General features: G+C 39.4%; 1 protein-coding gene across 1 annotated transcript in view; it reads left to right on the top strand.

Moving 5' to 3' along the window:
- LOC144014754 (MICOS complex subunit mic25a-like) overlaps positions 1 to 7788 on the top strand; it is a 32487-nt gene extending 24699 nt beyond the window's left edge. The window contains exons 7-8 of the mRNA XM_077514986.1: positions 2390 to 2525; positions 7216 to 7788. Of these exons, the coding sequence (XP_077371112.1) occupies positions 2390 to 2525; positions 7216 to 7239 (160 nt within the window). The 3' untranslated portion in view covers positions 7240 to 7788. The remainder of the gene's footprint in view (positions 1 to 2389; positions 2526 to 7215) is intronic.
- The last annotated feature ends 10696 nt before the right edge of the window (positions 7789 to 18484 follow it).

The raw sequence follows: 18484 nt of genomic DNA, 5'->3' as shown, positions 1-18484 counted from the left end.
TCTTCTCACCATGTTAGCGGCGCGTTACCGTCATGCAGCGCACAAACAATTGTTGCTGCAACTGGCTTGATTTATTGTCCCGCCGGTGCACACCAATTAAACGGGTACACAAGGGAGAAAAAAAAAAAAATCCTGGAGCATTTACTTTTTTTTATTTGAAGTACTTGAATTACTTGGACTCCTCGTGCACATATAGTTAAACAGTCATTCACACAATACCCATAAACAATCTAGAGTCCCCAATTAACCTTGTTGAACCTCTGAACTGTGAGGGCAGACCAGCGAAACACGATTACAACGTGCTGCTTCAATCACATCATATGTTGATACTTCAACTAGCCAGTATGTTAAGCATCTTATCTTGAGATTTGCAGGAGAGGTTCACACATTTGTCATTGGATTGAACAGCACGGCATTTAACGAATGATGTGTTTATAGTCAAAGTAATTAAATTTCAATACAGTGAGAAATGCAGTTTCGAGCTGATAAGAGTATATTATTAATCAGCCACAAAACTATTTTTTTTTAAAAAGCAGCAGCCTTTGTGTAGTCGTGATGTGTTATGTGTCTTTCGCGATTTTTTTAATTTGCAACTCTTTCATTTTTTGTTTTCATTTCTCTTTGTTTCCGTTAAGCTCTTCTGTGTGGTCCACAACTCTGAGGCCCCTCCCTGTGTTCTGTCCGCCTCCATGTTGCCACCAGAGATTAAAAATAACAGACACTGCTGTTAATTAAATATCTAATCTTGGTGTTTATATTTTGGCAGATCAGTCACGGAGAATATACAGTACATACACACAACAAAACACACCACATTTAAAGACTTGACAGGCTTTCGGTGAATTTGCTTTATGTTATTACAACTGAAAATCACTTCTTTTAAGTCTACACTTTAAGTCATGCATGTGATAATTACTTGCTTGTACACATATGGTGAAAAAATGGTTGATAAACCTTTTTTTAATGAAAGAAAAACCTACAGTGGTCACAGAAATAACTTGAATCAGACAAAAAGCACTTGGCTTGAAAAGCCCATCATGGCAGAAGGAAATGATGAGGAACACTCGAGCCAAGCTCCATGCCACATGTAAGATGATGTAAGATGGAGCCCTTGGACAGCCGTCAGGTTGTTGTAGCTCTGTGGCTGGAGCCATTTTATCTTCAGGCGCCATTATTAATAAGCTCCCTCCGCTATCAGGAGTCTTTTGCTCTACTGATGAAGGCCATTTATTTCAAATTAAACGACAGCTACTTATCTTTGGCAGTTTCAGCCCATGGAAGAGATAAAGATGGCACTTTGGTGTCTTCCTTTTTGTTGCAAATATGACGTGTGAAAAGTGAGAGGAAAGTAAGAAAAGCAGAAAGAACCCAAAAAAGATTAAACAACAAAAACTCCCAGATAGGCCGGTCCATCATCTTTAAAAATGTGGAGAAAAACACCAACGGACTTATCCTTTGTTACGTCTCATCTTTTATCTCGTTTCCTTCTTTCTTCATTTTCCTCTTTTGTCGCGATATCATTAGCACGTTGATGAATTTAACTGTTGTTTGGCTGATGATAAACGTACATTGCACACGGACATGGATGTACTGTAATTAAAATGCTCGGGTCACTCTCCTCTGGAGAAAACCTTTTAATTTGTTTTCCAATTAAATTTGGTGTTAAATGCTTTTCATAGAATTTCAGTATGTATGGGCTAATTGGATGTGTTGGCATGCTGGATCGTGTGTGTCCATGCGTGTGTATTTTTATCTATGATGAACTTAAACAGTATGCGCACATGTGCTGTGTAACTACTGTAGGCGTTGTAACTTGTTGGTCTTTGCTTCAATCAGTCAGTCTCCATTAGAAAGATGCACATAAGAAGCAAACCTGTCATAGTTAACAATCACCCAGATAGACGGCTAAAAGCAATTATTATACAACCCCCATATAAGCATGGCTAATTCAATCTCTCAAAGAACACTTTTCTGCTGTGATCAGAATGATCATTTCCTCTCAATTAAATGTGATTTTGCACTAATTGCAAGATTTGCAGTGAAGCGCCGCATACTGTACCATCCACAGCTTCCGTTGCTAAAGTTGGTATGAACCATATTTTTCTTTTCGTCTTTGTTTGACCTCAATTTACACTGGACTTGCGGTTTCCCCCGAACATACAACACAAAAGAAACACAAATTGTGAATTAAATGAAAAGTTGTAATTCACCTCTGTGAACATTAAGGCTCTGACATATTTTACTTAAAAATGTGTTCAACACATAATGGAAAACTTTGACTAAATAATAATAAAGTAAACTATCAATTACTATCAGTTACCAATTCTTCCTGATTATGTTGTATTGTAATTCTACCATATTTGTCTTTATTTCTGTGTGTCTGTTGTAGGTCTCGGAATACCAACGCTGTATGTCCTGGCCTGCAGGCTCAGATTTTATCATGCTACAAGGTGAACGGACAGCAAACTTTAAGATGTTCAGACCTGGCCAAAGAGTATATGCGATGCATAAATGCGGCAAAAAGGGTAAGCACATCCTGATATTGCAACTCTTCGAGAATTGTGTTCTTACATAAATTCATTTCTTAAGTTACTGTATGTTGTTTTTGGGAAATCATGATTAGCTAGGATCTTTTTGTAGGTACACAGGCAAAATAATGGACTACTGCATATACAGTAGTTACAAATTACAATACCAAGCACATTTCCAAGGATGTCCACTTCTACGCTTTTCAATGACTCTGTCAGTCTCTCTCTGTTTCAAACTGCTGATTACTTTCTGATACTTTAAGCTCACTGGCCACATCCCTCTGAGAACATCTTGTTTGAAACCTTGCTGTGGTGAGGCACTGTTGATGTATTTTGTGTTGTCTTGCTGTCAGAATGTGAAGAGCATGGTGGAGAGGGTTTCTTAAATAACAATTCAAAGGAAACCAGTTAAATTATTGGTCAAATCTTGGATCAAACACATGTTGAGAATTTTGCCAGATTACCGTGTAAAAAGATTGTTTAAAAGGTGCTGGAAGATTTAACAGTTGAATATGTGTATTAAAAAGTTCAAAATGGTCAAATTTAGTTACCCTATAATTATTATCGTGGCCTGTAGAACCATCCAGAAGTTTCACTCAGTAGCCGAACACCCCAAACCTTTGAGTAAAGTTTGCTGTATGTGCTAAAGCCAAATATTTTGCATTATCTTGCGTTTTAAGATCTACTTTTTCAAAGTTAAATATACCCTTTTTATGTTGCCTTTTAGCTTTCCACATTACTCATTTGGAGCCAGTGTTGTATTATTCAAAAGCAGAGCTAGATACACGCATCACTGCCTGCGCTTGAAGTTCATGAAAAGTTAGAGTGAATATGTAAAGAGAATAAGACAGAATATTGGATGGTTGCGTTTTCAGAATGTACACACACTTGAGGTATTTGAATTTGAATGTGTCCAAATATATCCAGGCCGTTGGGTTTGCCACTCAGTAATACTCAGCAGCACAAACGCTTCCCCTCTGTACACTATATAGATCAACGTATTTGGCCAGCTGATTACCTGCAGGAATAAGAGTGCTGTCCTTTCATGGCCGCGTAGTCACTGCATAATTTTATGACCAAATGTGTTGAGCTGACAATGATAGAATGGTACTATATTTATTTTCTTCTTCTCGTGTTTGAAACTCCCACACATAAGCATAGGGCAGCTTCACAGTAGGCAAATTTCCACATTATGGTGGTCTTCTTGCTGAGTGACAGTTCAACTTGTTCAAAGTGGTGTTTATGCGTATGCTACAGACCCGGTAGAGATAGATGAGACAGGCAACCTCTGCAGGTCATCTTCATGGAGGCTGAGTCCGACATGACATCTGTCCAGACACTCAGCGGGATTCTCCTGGCATTTATCTGCAGCCTTACATGCAAACAAATACACCACACTTCTAGGTGCACAGTCTGATGCTGCTCTCAAGTCTTTTAGGGCCAATCTCATCAGGTCAAAGGTCCTGGAGAGCAATGGCAGTTGCCTTGCTACAACCTGGATTCTCTTTTCTGAGATGTACTATGTGTAAAACTTTGATTTCGTGCCGTGTGGAAACCAGAAGATACGGGAAAAGTTAAAATACTTCAATTAATTGTTGATAGGTCCACTTTCAAAGCAAACTCCTACTGTTTTTGCTGATACCTTTTAATATTTCTTTATTTATGTTCTATTTCAACGCATGCTGAGTTTTACCGAACAGCCACGACATGATTCTAAAGAGTTTTTGAAAAAAGTTTTCTTTCATGCACGGGTCATGCTGTTGCTGAGATCGCATGAGCACGGCGACTGTGCTTGTTGATAATGAGGCAATCAAATGAAAAGATTTAGAAGTCAAACATGATTGTGATACGGGGCCAACAGATGTGAAATGTAATGAAAACTGGTTGGGGAAAAAGGACAAAACGATTGCACCTAGCGAGAGATACATGTGGACGTGAGATGTCAAAACTGACATAAATTAAAATGTGGAAAATGTTAGATGGAGAACACCAACAAATTGAAAAAACAGCAGGAAAATAGTGCATGGTCGAGAAAATGATGCAAAGTACCGGTAGGTGGTTGACAGTTGGGGGGCATAAAGTGCTAGGCAGAACAAGAAAACTAAACATTGATATTACATTTGCTAAAACCTGCAGATAAACAGTTACGTACGAGTCACGTGATCAAACACAGGAGTAAAACCTTGTACCTCCAAAATCCTCACTTTTAAGGTGACCCCAAAAATGGCATGTTTGTTCAACCCATAACATTGCATCATCAAAGAGAGAAAGCCATTTTCAACTCTTTAGATTGATCAAAAAATCCAAAAAATTAGATCCTCGGGTGTGAACTGACCAAAAGTATAGATATATAATTTGCCAATTTGGGATTAAGAGGTTACGGCCCAAAGCCAGCGATAAGAATTTTACATTGGCTGGGCTTTATGTCGTACGGTATCACAAGTTTGATTTGTCATATTTTGATGTTGTCATGTAAATAATTCTATTCGTGACAGTGCATGATGTGCTGCTTGTTGCCATGATTCTTGAACTCAGGAGGATGATTGAATAATATACACAAGTGGTTAAAGGAGAATTGGCAGAGTGTGTAGCTGTAGGTGCACAATGGTGGTGCGCTGGTGCACGAGCGCTGGATATGTGTGCGGAATTTGCTGATAATACTTGTGTTGACGGTCTTAACATTAACTTTGTATTCAAGTTGTATAACGTATACTTGGGGGTTTATTTTATGTCGAAACTTGCCCAATAAAATTTGAATTGAAAGCGCCTCAGTTTCTGCAAGTATTGATCAGTAATACATTGAAACTGCAGGAAAATGTGAATATTTACTTTGCAAGTTAATTTACTGTGTGCACCCCTAAATTTGAAGTTACGGGCTACTGTGTTCCTAGTTTAAAAAAAAAAAAAAAGTTAGTCTGGAGCCCTGAAACATCATGCAAATATGTTCTGACGTGCCATAACCTGTGCCCTTCTTTAAAATGTAAACGAAATATGCCTCCCTTCATCATTCCAAATCTCTGTTGTGACACTACAGAGCCTTCATTCTTTTTCATTTTCCATTCTCTTTATCAGCAAACCATCTTTCTGTCCCCATCCACCATTATCACTTCACTTTTCTTCCGCTTTTCTGTTCGGCCTTTTGTTGCTCTGCCGTGTGCTATCAAACAGTCAAATCTACAGCCTCTTTTATCTAGCTCGTGGCCTTCAGACACCTGACGGTTTCCAACCAAGAAAAAAAAAAAAAGTTCACGAGTTTAGAGACATGGAGGGCAGCTACTCAAAATTACCTCTGCATGGAAGCATTTTTGTACGCCTCACAGAGTGAACTTTGACCTTTCGAGCAGACCCCATTCGACACTCTCTGATGGGGGGCTCTGATAATAATTCAACATATGCTTGTACTGTGTTTCATAGAAGGCGTCATCACACTAACCTAACACTAACTTCAGTCTACATTTTGCTGCTGGTGGAACTGAAGACCCCCAGCTGGGATAAGAGAGGGCAACAGGGGGTTTTTCATTGTTGTTGTTTTTTTTTTTCTTGTTTTTTTTTTTTGCATCTAAGCCAGTCTATTATCAAAGCAGTTCATTTTTTCCAAGTCCTTTTGTCACTCATTCCATCTGCCTCTCGTTTTTTATGCTTCTTTTGTGATCACACCGCAATTCAAACCTGTATTCCCAAAGAGATCAATTTCTTTTTCTTCTCTTGGCTTCGGTCAATAAATAAACAAATACCATTGCATTATTCTTGCCTTGTATAGCGGTTTTGAAGGCTTTTATCTGGAACTTGAAAATTGGTTCTCTGGTACTCTCCAGTAGTTTGTCTAACGTCTACAACAGCTCACTCATATTGTCCTTCCATTCTTCTGATTGATTTTCTAGTGTTTTGTCAAATGATTATTACCATCTGTCCCTCTATTGATCTATTTTGAAAAAGTTTTTGTTTTGATTGTACGCCAAAGTTCTAGCTGAATCCTTGTGTCTAGCAATCTGAAATTTCTATCACTGCTCTTTGCCAGTGTTTTAACATGTAACGATAACGTAAGTGGATACCTTCATTAAACCCAGAATGTACATTGACCTAATGTATACGTCCCTACTTCTGATTGTTTGTGTATCAGCCATTTAAAAACTGTAATAATTATGAAAAGATGCATTCAATGTGTTGATTTTTACATTGATTCAGCAGGTTTAATGCCCGCTGTTATATTTATGAATGAAATGCGATGATATCCACTACACATGCCCACTTTATTAATTTTATTTTTATTTACTTGTCTTTATTGCCTTCGAATTGGAGTTGAATACACGTCCGTGGAGCTCGCCTGTCTTCCTGCACTTTGATCAGATTGACCGAAATGTTTAAGATATAAACTGTGGTTTGGTAGTAGTAGTTCACGCACAGTATTGTGTGTTGCCTCAAAGCGACATCATCAGGAAGTGCGAGATGCCAGGCGTGCGGTTGCTGGCATTTTGCAAGATCCATTTGTCTAATACAGCATGTAAACACAATCAAAAATTTCTGCTTTCCCTTTATAATGCAAAGGCATTTTTATACAGTGCAAGTATATGGTTTGTTCTTTTGATGTCTATGCATTTATCATGAATCCACATATGCAGCATAGTAGATAATGGATTTAAAAAAAATTAATAATCTTATTCTCAATGAGTTTTTCTTTTTCTTTTAGAACTACCTGGTCAACCATGGATGAAGAAGGAGAATAGAGGCTTTTCTGACAAAGGCTTTTACTATACCTCTAAGAGCATCACCTATCATGATTTTGTGTTGAATTATGGGAGATTTAAGTTGCTGGTAGCATGCCTTGTTAAAATGTTCTTGTATGCTATTTATCTGCAGCACCATCCATTGAAACGGTTCTATTCTTCTGCACTGCTACAGTTCACACAGTACAAGGAAAAAGAGTCGATAGTGAGTTTGAGGTCTGATTCAATACACTTCCAAATCAATCTTTTACGAAACCATTAGAAGGCGTTTGCCCTATTTAAATGGTAAAGATTCATTCAAGGCTCTTTCATGCGCACATGAATGTCAGCTTCAGTTTGTGTCCACATTTCTGCAGCCTCGTGTAGCGATAAAAAAGGATGAATGTATGGGGACTGTGCTCAACATTATTTAGATGGACGCTTTCACGATTTGTGGTTTTCTGTTTCACACAGGAAATTTTGTTCCTCATGGCCGTGACTTTAGCACATCAGGCCTTTATTGTATTAAATGAATTTATTAAAGTATTCATGGTTTACTTTGGCCTTGTCTGTATTCAATTGGTTAACAGAATCCATGCTTGTTGTAGCAATACACTGAGATGAAACCTCCAATTCAATGTCACACGTCATTGTCAAATGTTTTTTAAAATTTTTTTGCGCTAGTCTCAAATGATAGCATTAAAAAAAAAAGTACTGTTTTTAGCTGCACTGCAACATCCTGAATAGTTGTTTTGTGATCAAGACGAGCACATGAGCTGCCAAGGTTGATCAATAATGTGACATTGAATGTGTATCATACATTTGGACCGCTCAAGGTGTCCCAAATCATTTTAGGATTATGGACTTATGATTTGTTTGTGTGTTAGAAAGCTTTTATTAGGCAATTGTAACATTCTTAACCACCAAATGTAAAAATGTAACCTATATTGGCACCCACATTAAGGTCAGAAGTATTGAAACACACTGGAGTGCTTGCCACCGATCACAAAAAAACTGCAGTCATTGTAATGGCACCACGAGTTCGATTTGAAATCATCTACAATATTTTCATTTGGCTTGAGCTACGCCAGTTGTGACTTGCTCGCTTGTGGTGTGACGAAGCATGGTTGCCAAGCATACGAGCTCCAATCATGCGTACAGTCATGAGCATAGTATTCTGATTAAATCAGTTTTATTGGATTTATTAAAAACAATGCAAAAACACAGGCTCTTTCAAATTAACTCGTTAGATGAGCCATGCACCCATTATTGCCGACGATTAGGATACATAACTTTTGGATCTGATACGCACATTAATTTCATATTTCAAGTGTGACATTTTTTTCTTATGGCTGTCTATGGAGTTCACGTTTTATGAAAATTCCACGATCTGGAAATTAGAGACACCCACTGACTTTACCATATATCTTTGGTGGTTGCACACAAATTTCCATGTTACTCGTGGAGGATGTGCCAGAAATCTGGACGGCAGGATCGGAAGCGTAAAAGATGACTTAAAGGGACACGAGTGGGATGAAACATTGGCACTTATACAATAGGTCTGTATGTAGAAATGTTGTCAGCATTAAAAGATTGAAATTTAGTAGCAATTCCGCTTACAAAAAGCATTCCAGAACGCATTGTGTTCATATCATGGGGATATCTTGTGCTATGGACACCACCCAACAGAGATACTAACTGCTGGTTGGAATTGGAGCAGAAGGATTGTAATAACCTTAGACTCTTAGATTTACTCTTTATTACAAAATCGATAAAACGACATTATTGTTTTAAAAACCCAATGATAGCCGCCACCCTGACTGCCTGGTGGAAGGCATTAGAAATGACAAACTCCCAATTGGCGCCCTGTGGGCTTTCTCCCATTTGGCATAACCCCGACTTTCAACTCAATAATCAGTTGTTCCATTTAAGCTTATGGGAGCAGAAAGGAATTACACACCATCATCTTTTCTCAGATAATAACTTTATATTGTATACAAACTTGGTCAAAAAATATGAAATAAAAAACGGAAATTTCTTACATTATCTGCAAGTTAAAAATATGGTCAAGAAACAAATCCCAACACTTCAGGATACGCTCCAACTGCCTGTCTTAGCTAAAGATATTATAAAGCTTTCTCCAACAACAACAAAAAAAATATCAAAAATATCCATCCATCCATCCATCCACTTTCTTGACCGCTTATTCCTCACAAGGGTCGCGGGGGGTGCTGGCGCCTATCTCAGCTGGCTCTGGGCAGTAGGCGGGAGACACCCTGGACTGGTTGCCAGCCAATCGCAGGGCACACAGAGACGAACAACCATCCACACTCACAAGCACACCTAGGGACAATTCGGAGCGCCCAATTAACCTGCCATGCATGTCTTTGGAATGTGGGAGGAGACCGGAGTACCCGGAGAAGACCCACGCAGGCACGGGGAGAACATGCAAACTCCACCCAAGAAGGCCGGAGACTGGACTCGAACTCGAGTCCTCAGAACTGGGAGGTGGACGTGCTAACCACTCATCCACCAGCCCATCAACTGATTTTCAGTGGCTGTACATTATGTACAATGAATTTTGAATTTACAAATTGTGTCCGATTCCTCCTCTAACTACCACATAGAGATGGGAAGAAGGATGGGGTGTGGCTGTATTACTGACTAGGAAGGGACATTTTGAAATTACTTGTTTAGTGATTTCTCCAAAACAAATGGATAAAATTGAAACTTCAAGCTAATATAATTTTCCTGATTAAAAAGACATACCAAAACAGAGTTTCTGATTGGAAAAACGGTCCATCCCAACCAGATGATCCCATTAAAGCACGATGGGTCAATAAATGATAAAAATCACCAAGTATCTATTCACATTGGATAACGAGCAAACCCTGCTACAAATTGTGAAAACAGCATGTGTAATTGACAAGTGTTGCAGCTGCACATGCTTGACATAATCTCTGTCACCATATATGATTATCTTGGTCTCATCAGACCACAGGACATGGTTCCAGTAATCCATGTCCTTAGTCTTGTCTTTAGCATACTTTTTGCAGTCTTTTTTTTTTTTGTACATCATCTTTAAAATGTATATACAAACACATGCACACTCACTCGCAGCACCACTGGTAGGTAACTGATGAAATGAAATCACTGTCGTGTCTCAGCTGTGTGGAGGTGAGCACTCCCCTAATTGATTGACTTCACATCACACATTTCACTCAAGTGGTTACATTTGCTCCCTCTCCAGCTGCTTTTGGTTTGACGTGGTTGTGGTGTCAAGTGAGGCTGCTTGTGCTCATTTACAAACGTATCAATGGACATTTCCTAATAAAAGAATTCAGTGCAGGCTTGCTGGGAGTGTCCAGACGGTGCAGATGTTGCTACGGTAACAGTGTATGGTGACAACTAAAGTGATGAAGATGACGCCGGGCACATTCAAATGCCTTCCACGCTTTTATAAGCGATTACCACTGCAGCAATGGAGGATGATTTTTTTTTCTCTCTCTCTCTCCTAACCCTAACCTTTCCAGAAACACACATTTGTAAATGGTCATTAATGGTTTAGTATTTCACTCAGTCAATCTCCAAATAAACTTCCCCACAATAAACCTCCTCTTTGTTTTCTGAGGAATCCAAGCTTTTATTAGCATACCGATCCACCATGCCACAGCCAGTCATGCTTGTGTATTTGTGTGTGCGTGTGCTGTCTGCGGAAGCCGCACTCTTCATTCCGTAACCCTGATTAAAGACTAGCACTTCTCTAATACCATTAGAAGGGATGAGAAAAAGAGAGGTGTTTTAGGGAATGGACAGGCTGCTTAACCTCCACCGTTGTGCAGCAAGAGAGCAATTTAATCCTTGTGTCGTCGGGCGGATTAGTGCTGCGTTTTATCACCACTGGCTCTTTTCTCTGGACCTTGCTGTCATTTTTTCTCTCCCGCCCTCCTCATCCCTCCTTTCATCATCTGCTCTTTTTTTCTTTCTGTAATGCTTCTTCTGGTACTCAGTGGCTTAATGCTCTATAATGCGCTGGCTTCCCTTTATCTGTCCATTGTCATTATGCTTTCTTCGGGACAATACGCTCTTATTGTGGAGGTTCTGTCAGGCTGAAATTGTGCTGCTGTGTGTGTAAGTGGGGAGTTGGGAGGGGTAACATCAATTTTCCATGTGTACGTATTGTCGATTATGAAGCGGAATTGGATTCAGAATAGTAAAATGACATTGTAGCGAAGGCTTTTGGGGTTATTTGAGGAGGGTCTACTGTTTATGGTCCACAAAACACCTCACATTCCTAGCAGATCAGCAGATCTGTGTTTGTAAGCTTTTGTATTGTTTTGAATACATTTAGTATTGTTTCACTTCATGTCTTGTTCTTTTTTATGGTTGGTGTCCAGTCTTGCTCATTAGTTGTTGTTGTTTTTTTATTCCACCTGTGCACATCAACCCTTGTGTCTAACCACTCTTCTGTTCCTGTCACCATGAGACTTTTTCCTTTTGTAATACGTTTTTGACCAGTTGTGGTTTTTTTGGATCTCATTTTTGCACTTTTTTTTTTTTTTTTTTTTTTTTTTTTTATTCTTTCCAGTACCTTGTTTTGCCATTTTGTTCTTTTGTGAATAAATACTTTATGGAATTCCTTTTGCTACCCAGTCTTGCCTACCTGCATCCCTGCACTTGCATCCACCATTTTTTTTCCTTCACTTGCCCTCGGTGCCAGCGGCGCGGGTTCGCTTCCCACATGTAGACCACGTTTGTAGGTGTGTGTGTGTGTGTGTGTGTGTGTGTGTGTGGAAGATTTATAAAGAAATTAAAAAAAAAAGAAAATTCCTAAAAATAAATAAATAAATAAATAAATAACAATTCTAAAAAAAAAAAAAAGAAGTCTTTTGGCATCTTTGCATTTTTGCACATCTGTCATACCCAAACCGGCATATGACACAGGCTGTGTCAACTGTTAATTTTAGAATATGCCAAAACAAGGTGATGACTGTGAGCCACAAATTGCCCTTGGTCCGTACTTTATACATTACTGCACTGCGTCTTTATTTCTGAAGCACGGACCAAACAGCTGCCAAATGCCTAATATCAACTCCAGACTTTTATTTGTTTGATTTGCCTTGCGGCTACACAGGACTTATACGAACCTGACGAATGAACTTAATTTTGAGTCTCTGGTAATGGAGGTCCTGTGCTGCAATTCCTCGAATTAGATGCGTCCTGAGAGGTCAAATCAGATACTGTCGATGAAAAGCTGCTGTCAAGGTCTCGCCTTCCCGCAGATATGCCTCAGGAGTTCCTCTCTATTTCGCTTTAATGCTTTATGAGAGTTGCTGTGAATTTCATATTTTTCAAGGCCACGCCATTCATGTCTGACGCCTGCGATGGAGGCTAACAAATGCTCAATGTCAACAACTCTTTTGAAATGTCCATCATCATGTGTCTGGCTCCAGTGGGCATGGCCACATCCTTCACTCGTGCAATATTTCTGGAGAGAGAATGACCCTGCATGCACTTCATCCTTGTGTAGCTCGCTGCTAAAGATGTCCTGCCATGTCTTCACAGGGCGAGTGTTTGGAAACACACCGTGGGTTTTATGTTGAAGATATTGACAAGCTCAGAGGGGCTGTCAGCTCTTTTCGACATCCATCTCTGAAGTGACCGCTACAGCGCTAAATCCTCCTCTTTCTTTTTTATTTTTATTTTATTTTTTATTTTTTAGGAAAAATATCAATGATGGCAACTTAAGAAAAAGGTGAAAGGCAAAGTGAAAAGAGTGAAAGCGGAGCCTAAATATATATTTGTGATGTTTTTTCACAAAATCAGGCGTATGTTGCAGAGATTAGTTTTAAGTTAAATAACAAAAATAGATCATTTGGACAAAAATTTCAGTTGGAGATTTCTCCGAAAATAACATCCTTAAGGTCTCTATTTTCATTTCCCAGCAGCAGAAAACTTTAAATTGCAGTAGAAGTGTATGAAAATAAGCAATTAGTAAGTAATGTACATTGTAAATGGGGCTAGCTAGCTAGCTATAGCTTGCACATCCCTGGCACCTGCTTCAAAACAAAATAGGGAGTTCCATGCATCTTACATTACTTCACAAATGATTTCTGTAAATGAATATAGCACCCAATAAAATTCGAAATACACCACAATGTGATTGTGTAGTCCAATGTAAGACGCCTGTGTTGACCGCACCCTATACATACTAGAGCAAATCTTGAGACTGTCCAATTTCTTCACTTGAGATGTCAAACTTCCTCACGTTTTAAAGGGTTCAAATCTCGATGATGCCATTATCTTCTATTGAAATGACTTTCCTCTGGTCTTTCAACACTCCTTAAAAGTTCCGTGTCCATAACTTACGTACTGTTTGCACTGGACATTTGAAAGAAATACATGCCAAAAACTTTAAATTTTTCTCAAAACAAGGAATTTCGACCTGAGTGCCAACATTGAAATAGCTGTAACTTCGACAATTTTTGAAGTACCACCACATATTGTATATCATTTGAAAGGGAATTAAGTGTAGAATTAGAATATATGAATATCTAAATTTTCATTTTTGGAAACATAAACCTGACCGCATCACATTTATGACATTTATGATGTGCAAAGGAACTAGTAATTCTTTGTGTTGATTGATCTATTTTTAAACATGCCATACGTGTTGGTCAGCAGGCAAAAATGCCAATAAAACGATTCTAATATGCATGTTTTGGGAATGTGGGAGGAAGCAGAACCCATGCAAACTCCACACAGGAAGGTTGAGCCAATGTTCAAACCCTGAACCTCTCTACTGTGAGGCAGACACACTAAACAAATGCATCAAGCCCATACTATGGTTTTTGAATTATGTTGTACTCTGTGTACGTGCAAATGGACATTTTGTGTCTATGGAAAAAGAAAATAGATCCAACCTGTTCTGTGAATGATAGCAATTAGAAAAATACAAATAACTAATAAAATCTACTCATATGAATCAACTTCAGTGAGTCGTGCAACTTGAAAAAAACTCATATTTTATACATTTCATATTCCAACAATCTACCAGGTCGCATTATTAGAGGATTAGTTTAATATAACCGCTGCTCACCTGCAAATAAAAATGCATTATTAACAATGAGCCGGGGGCAAAACATCAATTTATTTTCTAGCAGCCAGTCTGAGGCTGAAACTGCCCCCTGGACATCATTATTTACCCAACCATAGCAACACTGCATTTTTTTTTATTTGGCTCCATCCACAGGTTTGGAGCCAAAATCTACGTAATGATGTATGGCACAAGTCCTAGTTTGCCTCCCCCTCCGGTCCAGTGATTGACACGCGCACTTGACACCAAGAGGAAGAACAATCCCGTATGTCGTCCTCGAAGTATGCAGAGCTGCATGCAAATCGGCAAAAGTGTATTTTTTTTTTTTTTTTAATTCTCTTGCTATTATTTGCTTCAAGGCACCTGCAAATTGTGTGACTGGTGATAGTCCAAACACTATACAGTTTGGGAGTACATACAATTGGACTGATAAGCATTAATAAAGATGATGATAATAAAGTGGAACATAAGGTGGAGCACAATCAATTTGAGAATGCCGGTGGACTTTGGAATACGTTTTTGGTTCACCATTATATGTGTTTCAAGTAGCATTTTAACATTCTTAGCTGCCATATAGTGAATAATCCATCCATCCATCCATCCATTTTCTTGACCGCTTATTCCTCACAAAGGGTCGCGGGTGGTGCTGGAGCCTATTTCAGCTGGCTATGGGCAGTAGGCACCCTGAACTGGTTGCCAGCCAATCGCAGGGCACACAGAGACTAACAACCATCCACACTCACAAGCACACCTAGGGACAATTCGGACCACCCAGTTAACCTGCCATGCATGTCGTTGGAATGTGGGAGGAGACTGGAGTACCCGGAGAAGACCCACGCAGGCACGGGGAGAACATGCAAACTCCACCCAGGAATGGCAGAACCTGGACTCAAACCCAAGTCCTCAGTACTGGGAGGCAGACGTGCTAAACAGTCATCCACGTGCCGCCCATAGTGAATAATGTTCATGAATAGTGGCAAATGAATGAATAAATGTAATGCAAAGATTGCAACATTGCAGATGCATGTAATTGTTTCAACTTCTTGCGACAAGTATAAAAAAATTGCAACATAAGAAAACAAAACAGAAAACCTTTATGTTAAGTGCATGTATCAAAGGACGCTGGAGTCTCAAGCGACTGAAACGAACAAACAAGACTGAACAATTCATACAGGTGGCGCAACACGTTTTCATGAGTTGCCACTTGTCACTTTTCTCACCCTTTTCTGTCGTTGTATTCTCTTCTGACAGCAGGGAAACATAGCTGGAGCAGCCAAGGACAATCCACTTTTCCTTGACAATCATGCCATATTCAATGCAATAATGATGGCACTTCCAAATCATGCTGCTGAAAAGAATGCCAAGGGGTCTTTTTTTTTTTTTTTTTTTTTCTCAGTGAGTTGTGAGGTGTGCAAGGGTCAGTTGCCAACAAGCGCTGGTTTGCAATTCTTTTTAGTTGCTCGGTGTGCATCTGGCTTTACTTTGAATTCTATCAATTTCGGGTACACCACAAATTCACCTATTTATTTATTTATTTTTAAACTAAACTTGCCTATTCACCAAGTAATCACCTATTATTTCCTATCTACGTATTTTTTTGTACTTGTTCTGTAGTCCCATATAATGCCACAATATGCTGCCATAACACGCTGCCCCTTTTCAGGCATCATAGTTTTGAAAGTTGGCCAGCAGCTGATCGCCGGCCGATTTGACCACAAACAGCGGGCCTTACATCAAATTTTACTTCAACGTCAGCACACAAAACTGTAAAAAATGGCTTCAGCTCTTAAGGCTGCCCAAATCCACTCTTCATTCCAATCTGCTGGGTCAAAATAATTTGACCAAATTTGGGGTAAAAGTAACCCAATCTGCTTAAAATCCCCAGCTACCCAGTGAATGGGTTTGGAAAACAACCCAGCATTTTTTTACTATCTGCAAAATTCTCGCAATAGCTTCAGTAAGACACACGTCATATTTCTAATGTCACTCAATAGGTTACACCCCTTAAAGGCACACATGCACTACAGTTGTGATCCAAATTGTTACAGCAAAGTTTGTAACAGATTAGTGGCATTTCAATTCATTTCAATGGGAGATAGATTTGATGTACAGAATGAGTACATTGAGTTGTGAGCTTGGTCACAGAACAAATTAAACTCATAAGTCAAAGAACTGCTGTATTTAAAATATGAGAGAGACTAAATTGAAAACATAATAGAATGACCAACAGAAAAGTAGTAATTAGTATATTTCCGGGATGTGAAGTGTTCTCCTTGCACTTCTGTCAGCTTTTTTTTTTTTTTTTTTTTAAGTATAATGTAACATGTTTTACTAAAATGCATTATTGTTTGAAGTAAATTTAGTTTTTAAACTATAGGCAAAATACTAAAAATACTATTTTTGACTATACTTGCAGTGGGGCTTGGTTCCTAAACCCCACAAATAGCGAGGGGTTTACTGGATGTCTAAAATGGAGCAGAGGTTTCACTACTGTATATTACAACAACACAAATGGAGCAGTGAAAATGTTTGAGAGACCATGAATGCCTCTGTGAGACATTACACCTTCAAACATGTCAGGTATTTGTGGAAGACGACAGAGGGCAGCCTTGCACACAATTTCACCTCTGCCTCCTCGAGGCAGCAGTATTACAGAATTCATGCAATAGTCCAACCTTAAAACTAGAAAGAAAGAAAAAAAAAACAGCACACTGTCTGATACCAACCTGACAAGTGACAACACACCAGCCACTTAAGTGTGTACGACACAATACACACATGGGGATTTGTATGGCAGACCGTGCTGTCAACTCCCATCCGGCTATTAAAGTGGACCATGAGCCTCCTAACCACGGAAGTACTAATGGAGCCTTGACTGGCAGGTAAAGACATGGAGGCCATCACTGTGACTCACTCATCCTGCGTGTGCGCACGCAAGTGTCTACCTCTCAGTGTCCGTGGCAACAGGTGGAGAGAGAACAAAATGAAAACTGGCAGACAAACTGAGCGAATGGGCTTGTGCATTATAGTAACACTACGGTGCGATTCACTTCTGTGATAATTAAATGTAGGCTACTGTACTTATTCGAAAGAAGAGTCACAATGAAAAACAGCTAAATTTGTAGCTATTGACTGCAGAAAATACAGTATGTAAGCCTACTTATTAGTAATGGGATTTTCGGCTCTTGGCGGGACGGTGGGTGACTCGTTAGCACGTCTGCCTCCCAGTACTGAGTACTCCGGTTCGAGTCCAGGCTCCGGCCTTCCTGGGTGGAGTTTACATGTTCTCCCCGTGCCTACGTGGGTCTTCTCGAGGTTCTCCGGCCTCCTCCCACATTCCAAAGACATGCTTGGCAGGTTAATTGGGCGTTCCGAATTGTCCTGAGGTGTGCTTGTGAGTGTGGATGGTTGTTCGTCTCTGTGTGCCCTGCAATTGGCTGGCAACCAGTCCAGGGTGTACCCCGCCTACTGCCCAGAGCCTGCTGAGATAGGCGCCAGCACCCCCCGCGACCCTTGTGAGGAATAAGCGGTCAAGAAAATGGATGGATGGATTTTCGGCTCTTTTCGGTGAGCCGGTTCATTTGGATCGGCTCAGTGAAAAGAGCCGGCTCTTTTTGGCTCTCAAATGGCTCTTTTAACTTTAGCTTTTCTTTTAAATATTTGCAACAAATTTACCATACATTTTGATAAATGACTTGGTGAACTAAATATTGCACTCTACTGACTGCAAATAGCAACAATTATCAAGCAAAGGAAATGATTTTTTCTCATTTTATTGAACAAATTAATAGGCTGCATACAATAAACTGGAAACAAAATTAAAACTTCAACCAACAACAATCAAAATAACAATCAAATAACAAAAATAATGAGTAGTAATTTAACTGCAACAGCAGCAGCGAACAAAACAAACATTAGCTACTCACCTGGTCCAGGATAAAAGACCTTGCTTTATTTTTGCATTAAAAAACAAAAAAAACAAAAACAAAAACAAAAACAAAAACAAAACAAACAAAAAAAACCTAAACATATCAACTTGGACAGGCTGATCCGGCTCCTTCTCTCATCTGACTTTAACCAATTAAAATGTCTCCAAATGTTACTGCCTTTTCGGCTCATCTTGTACAAACCGCGTTTGTGGGTCGTCATTTTCTCTC

This window comes from Festucalex cinctus, chromosome 2 (genome assembly GCF_051991245.1).
Source record: "Festucalex cinctus isolate MCC-2025b chromosome 2, RoL_Fcin_1.0, whole genome shotgun sequence".
Taxonomy (NCBI): Eukaryota; Metazoa; Chordata; class Actinopteri; order Syngnathiformes; family Syngnathidae; genus Festucalex; species Festucalex cinctus.
The sequence above is the reverse complement of the archived record's forward strand: the minus strand, read 5'-3'. Positions and strand labels throughout refer to the sequence as shown.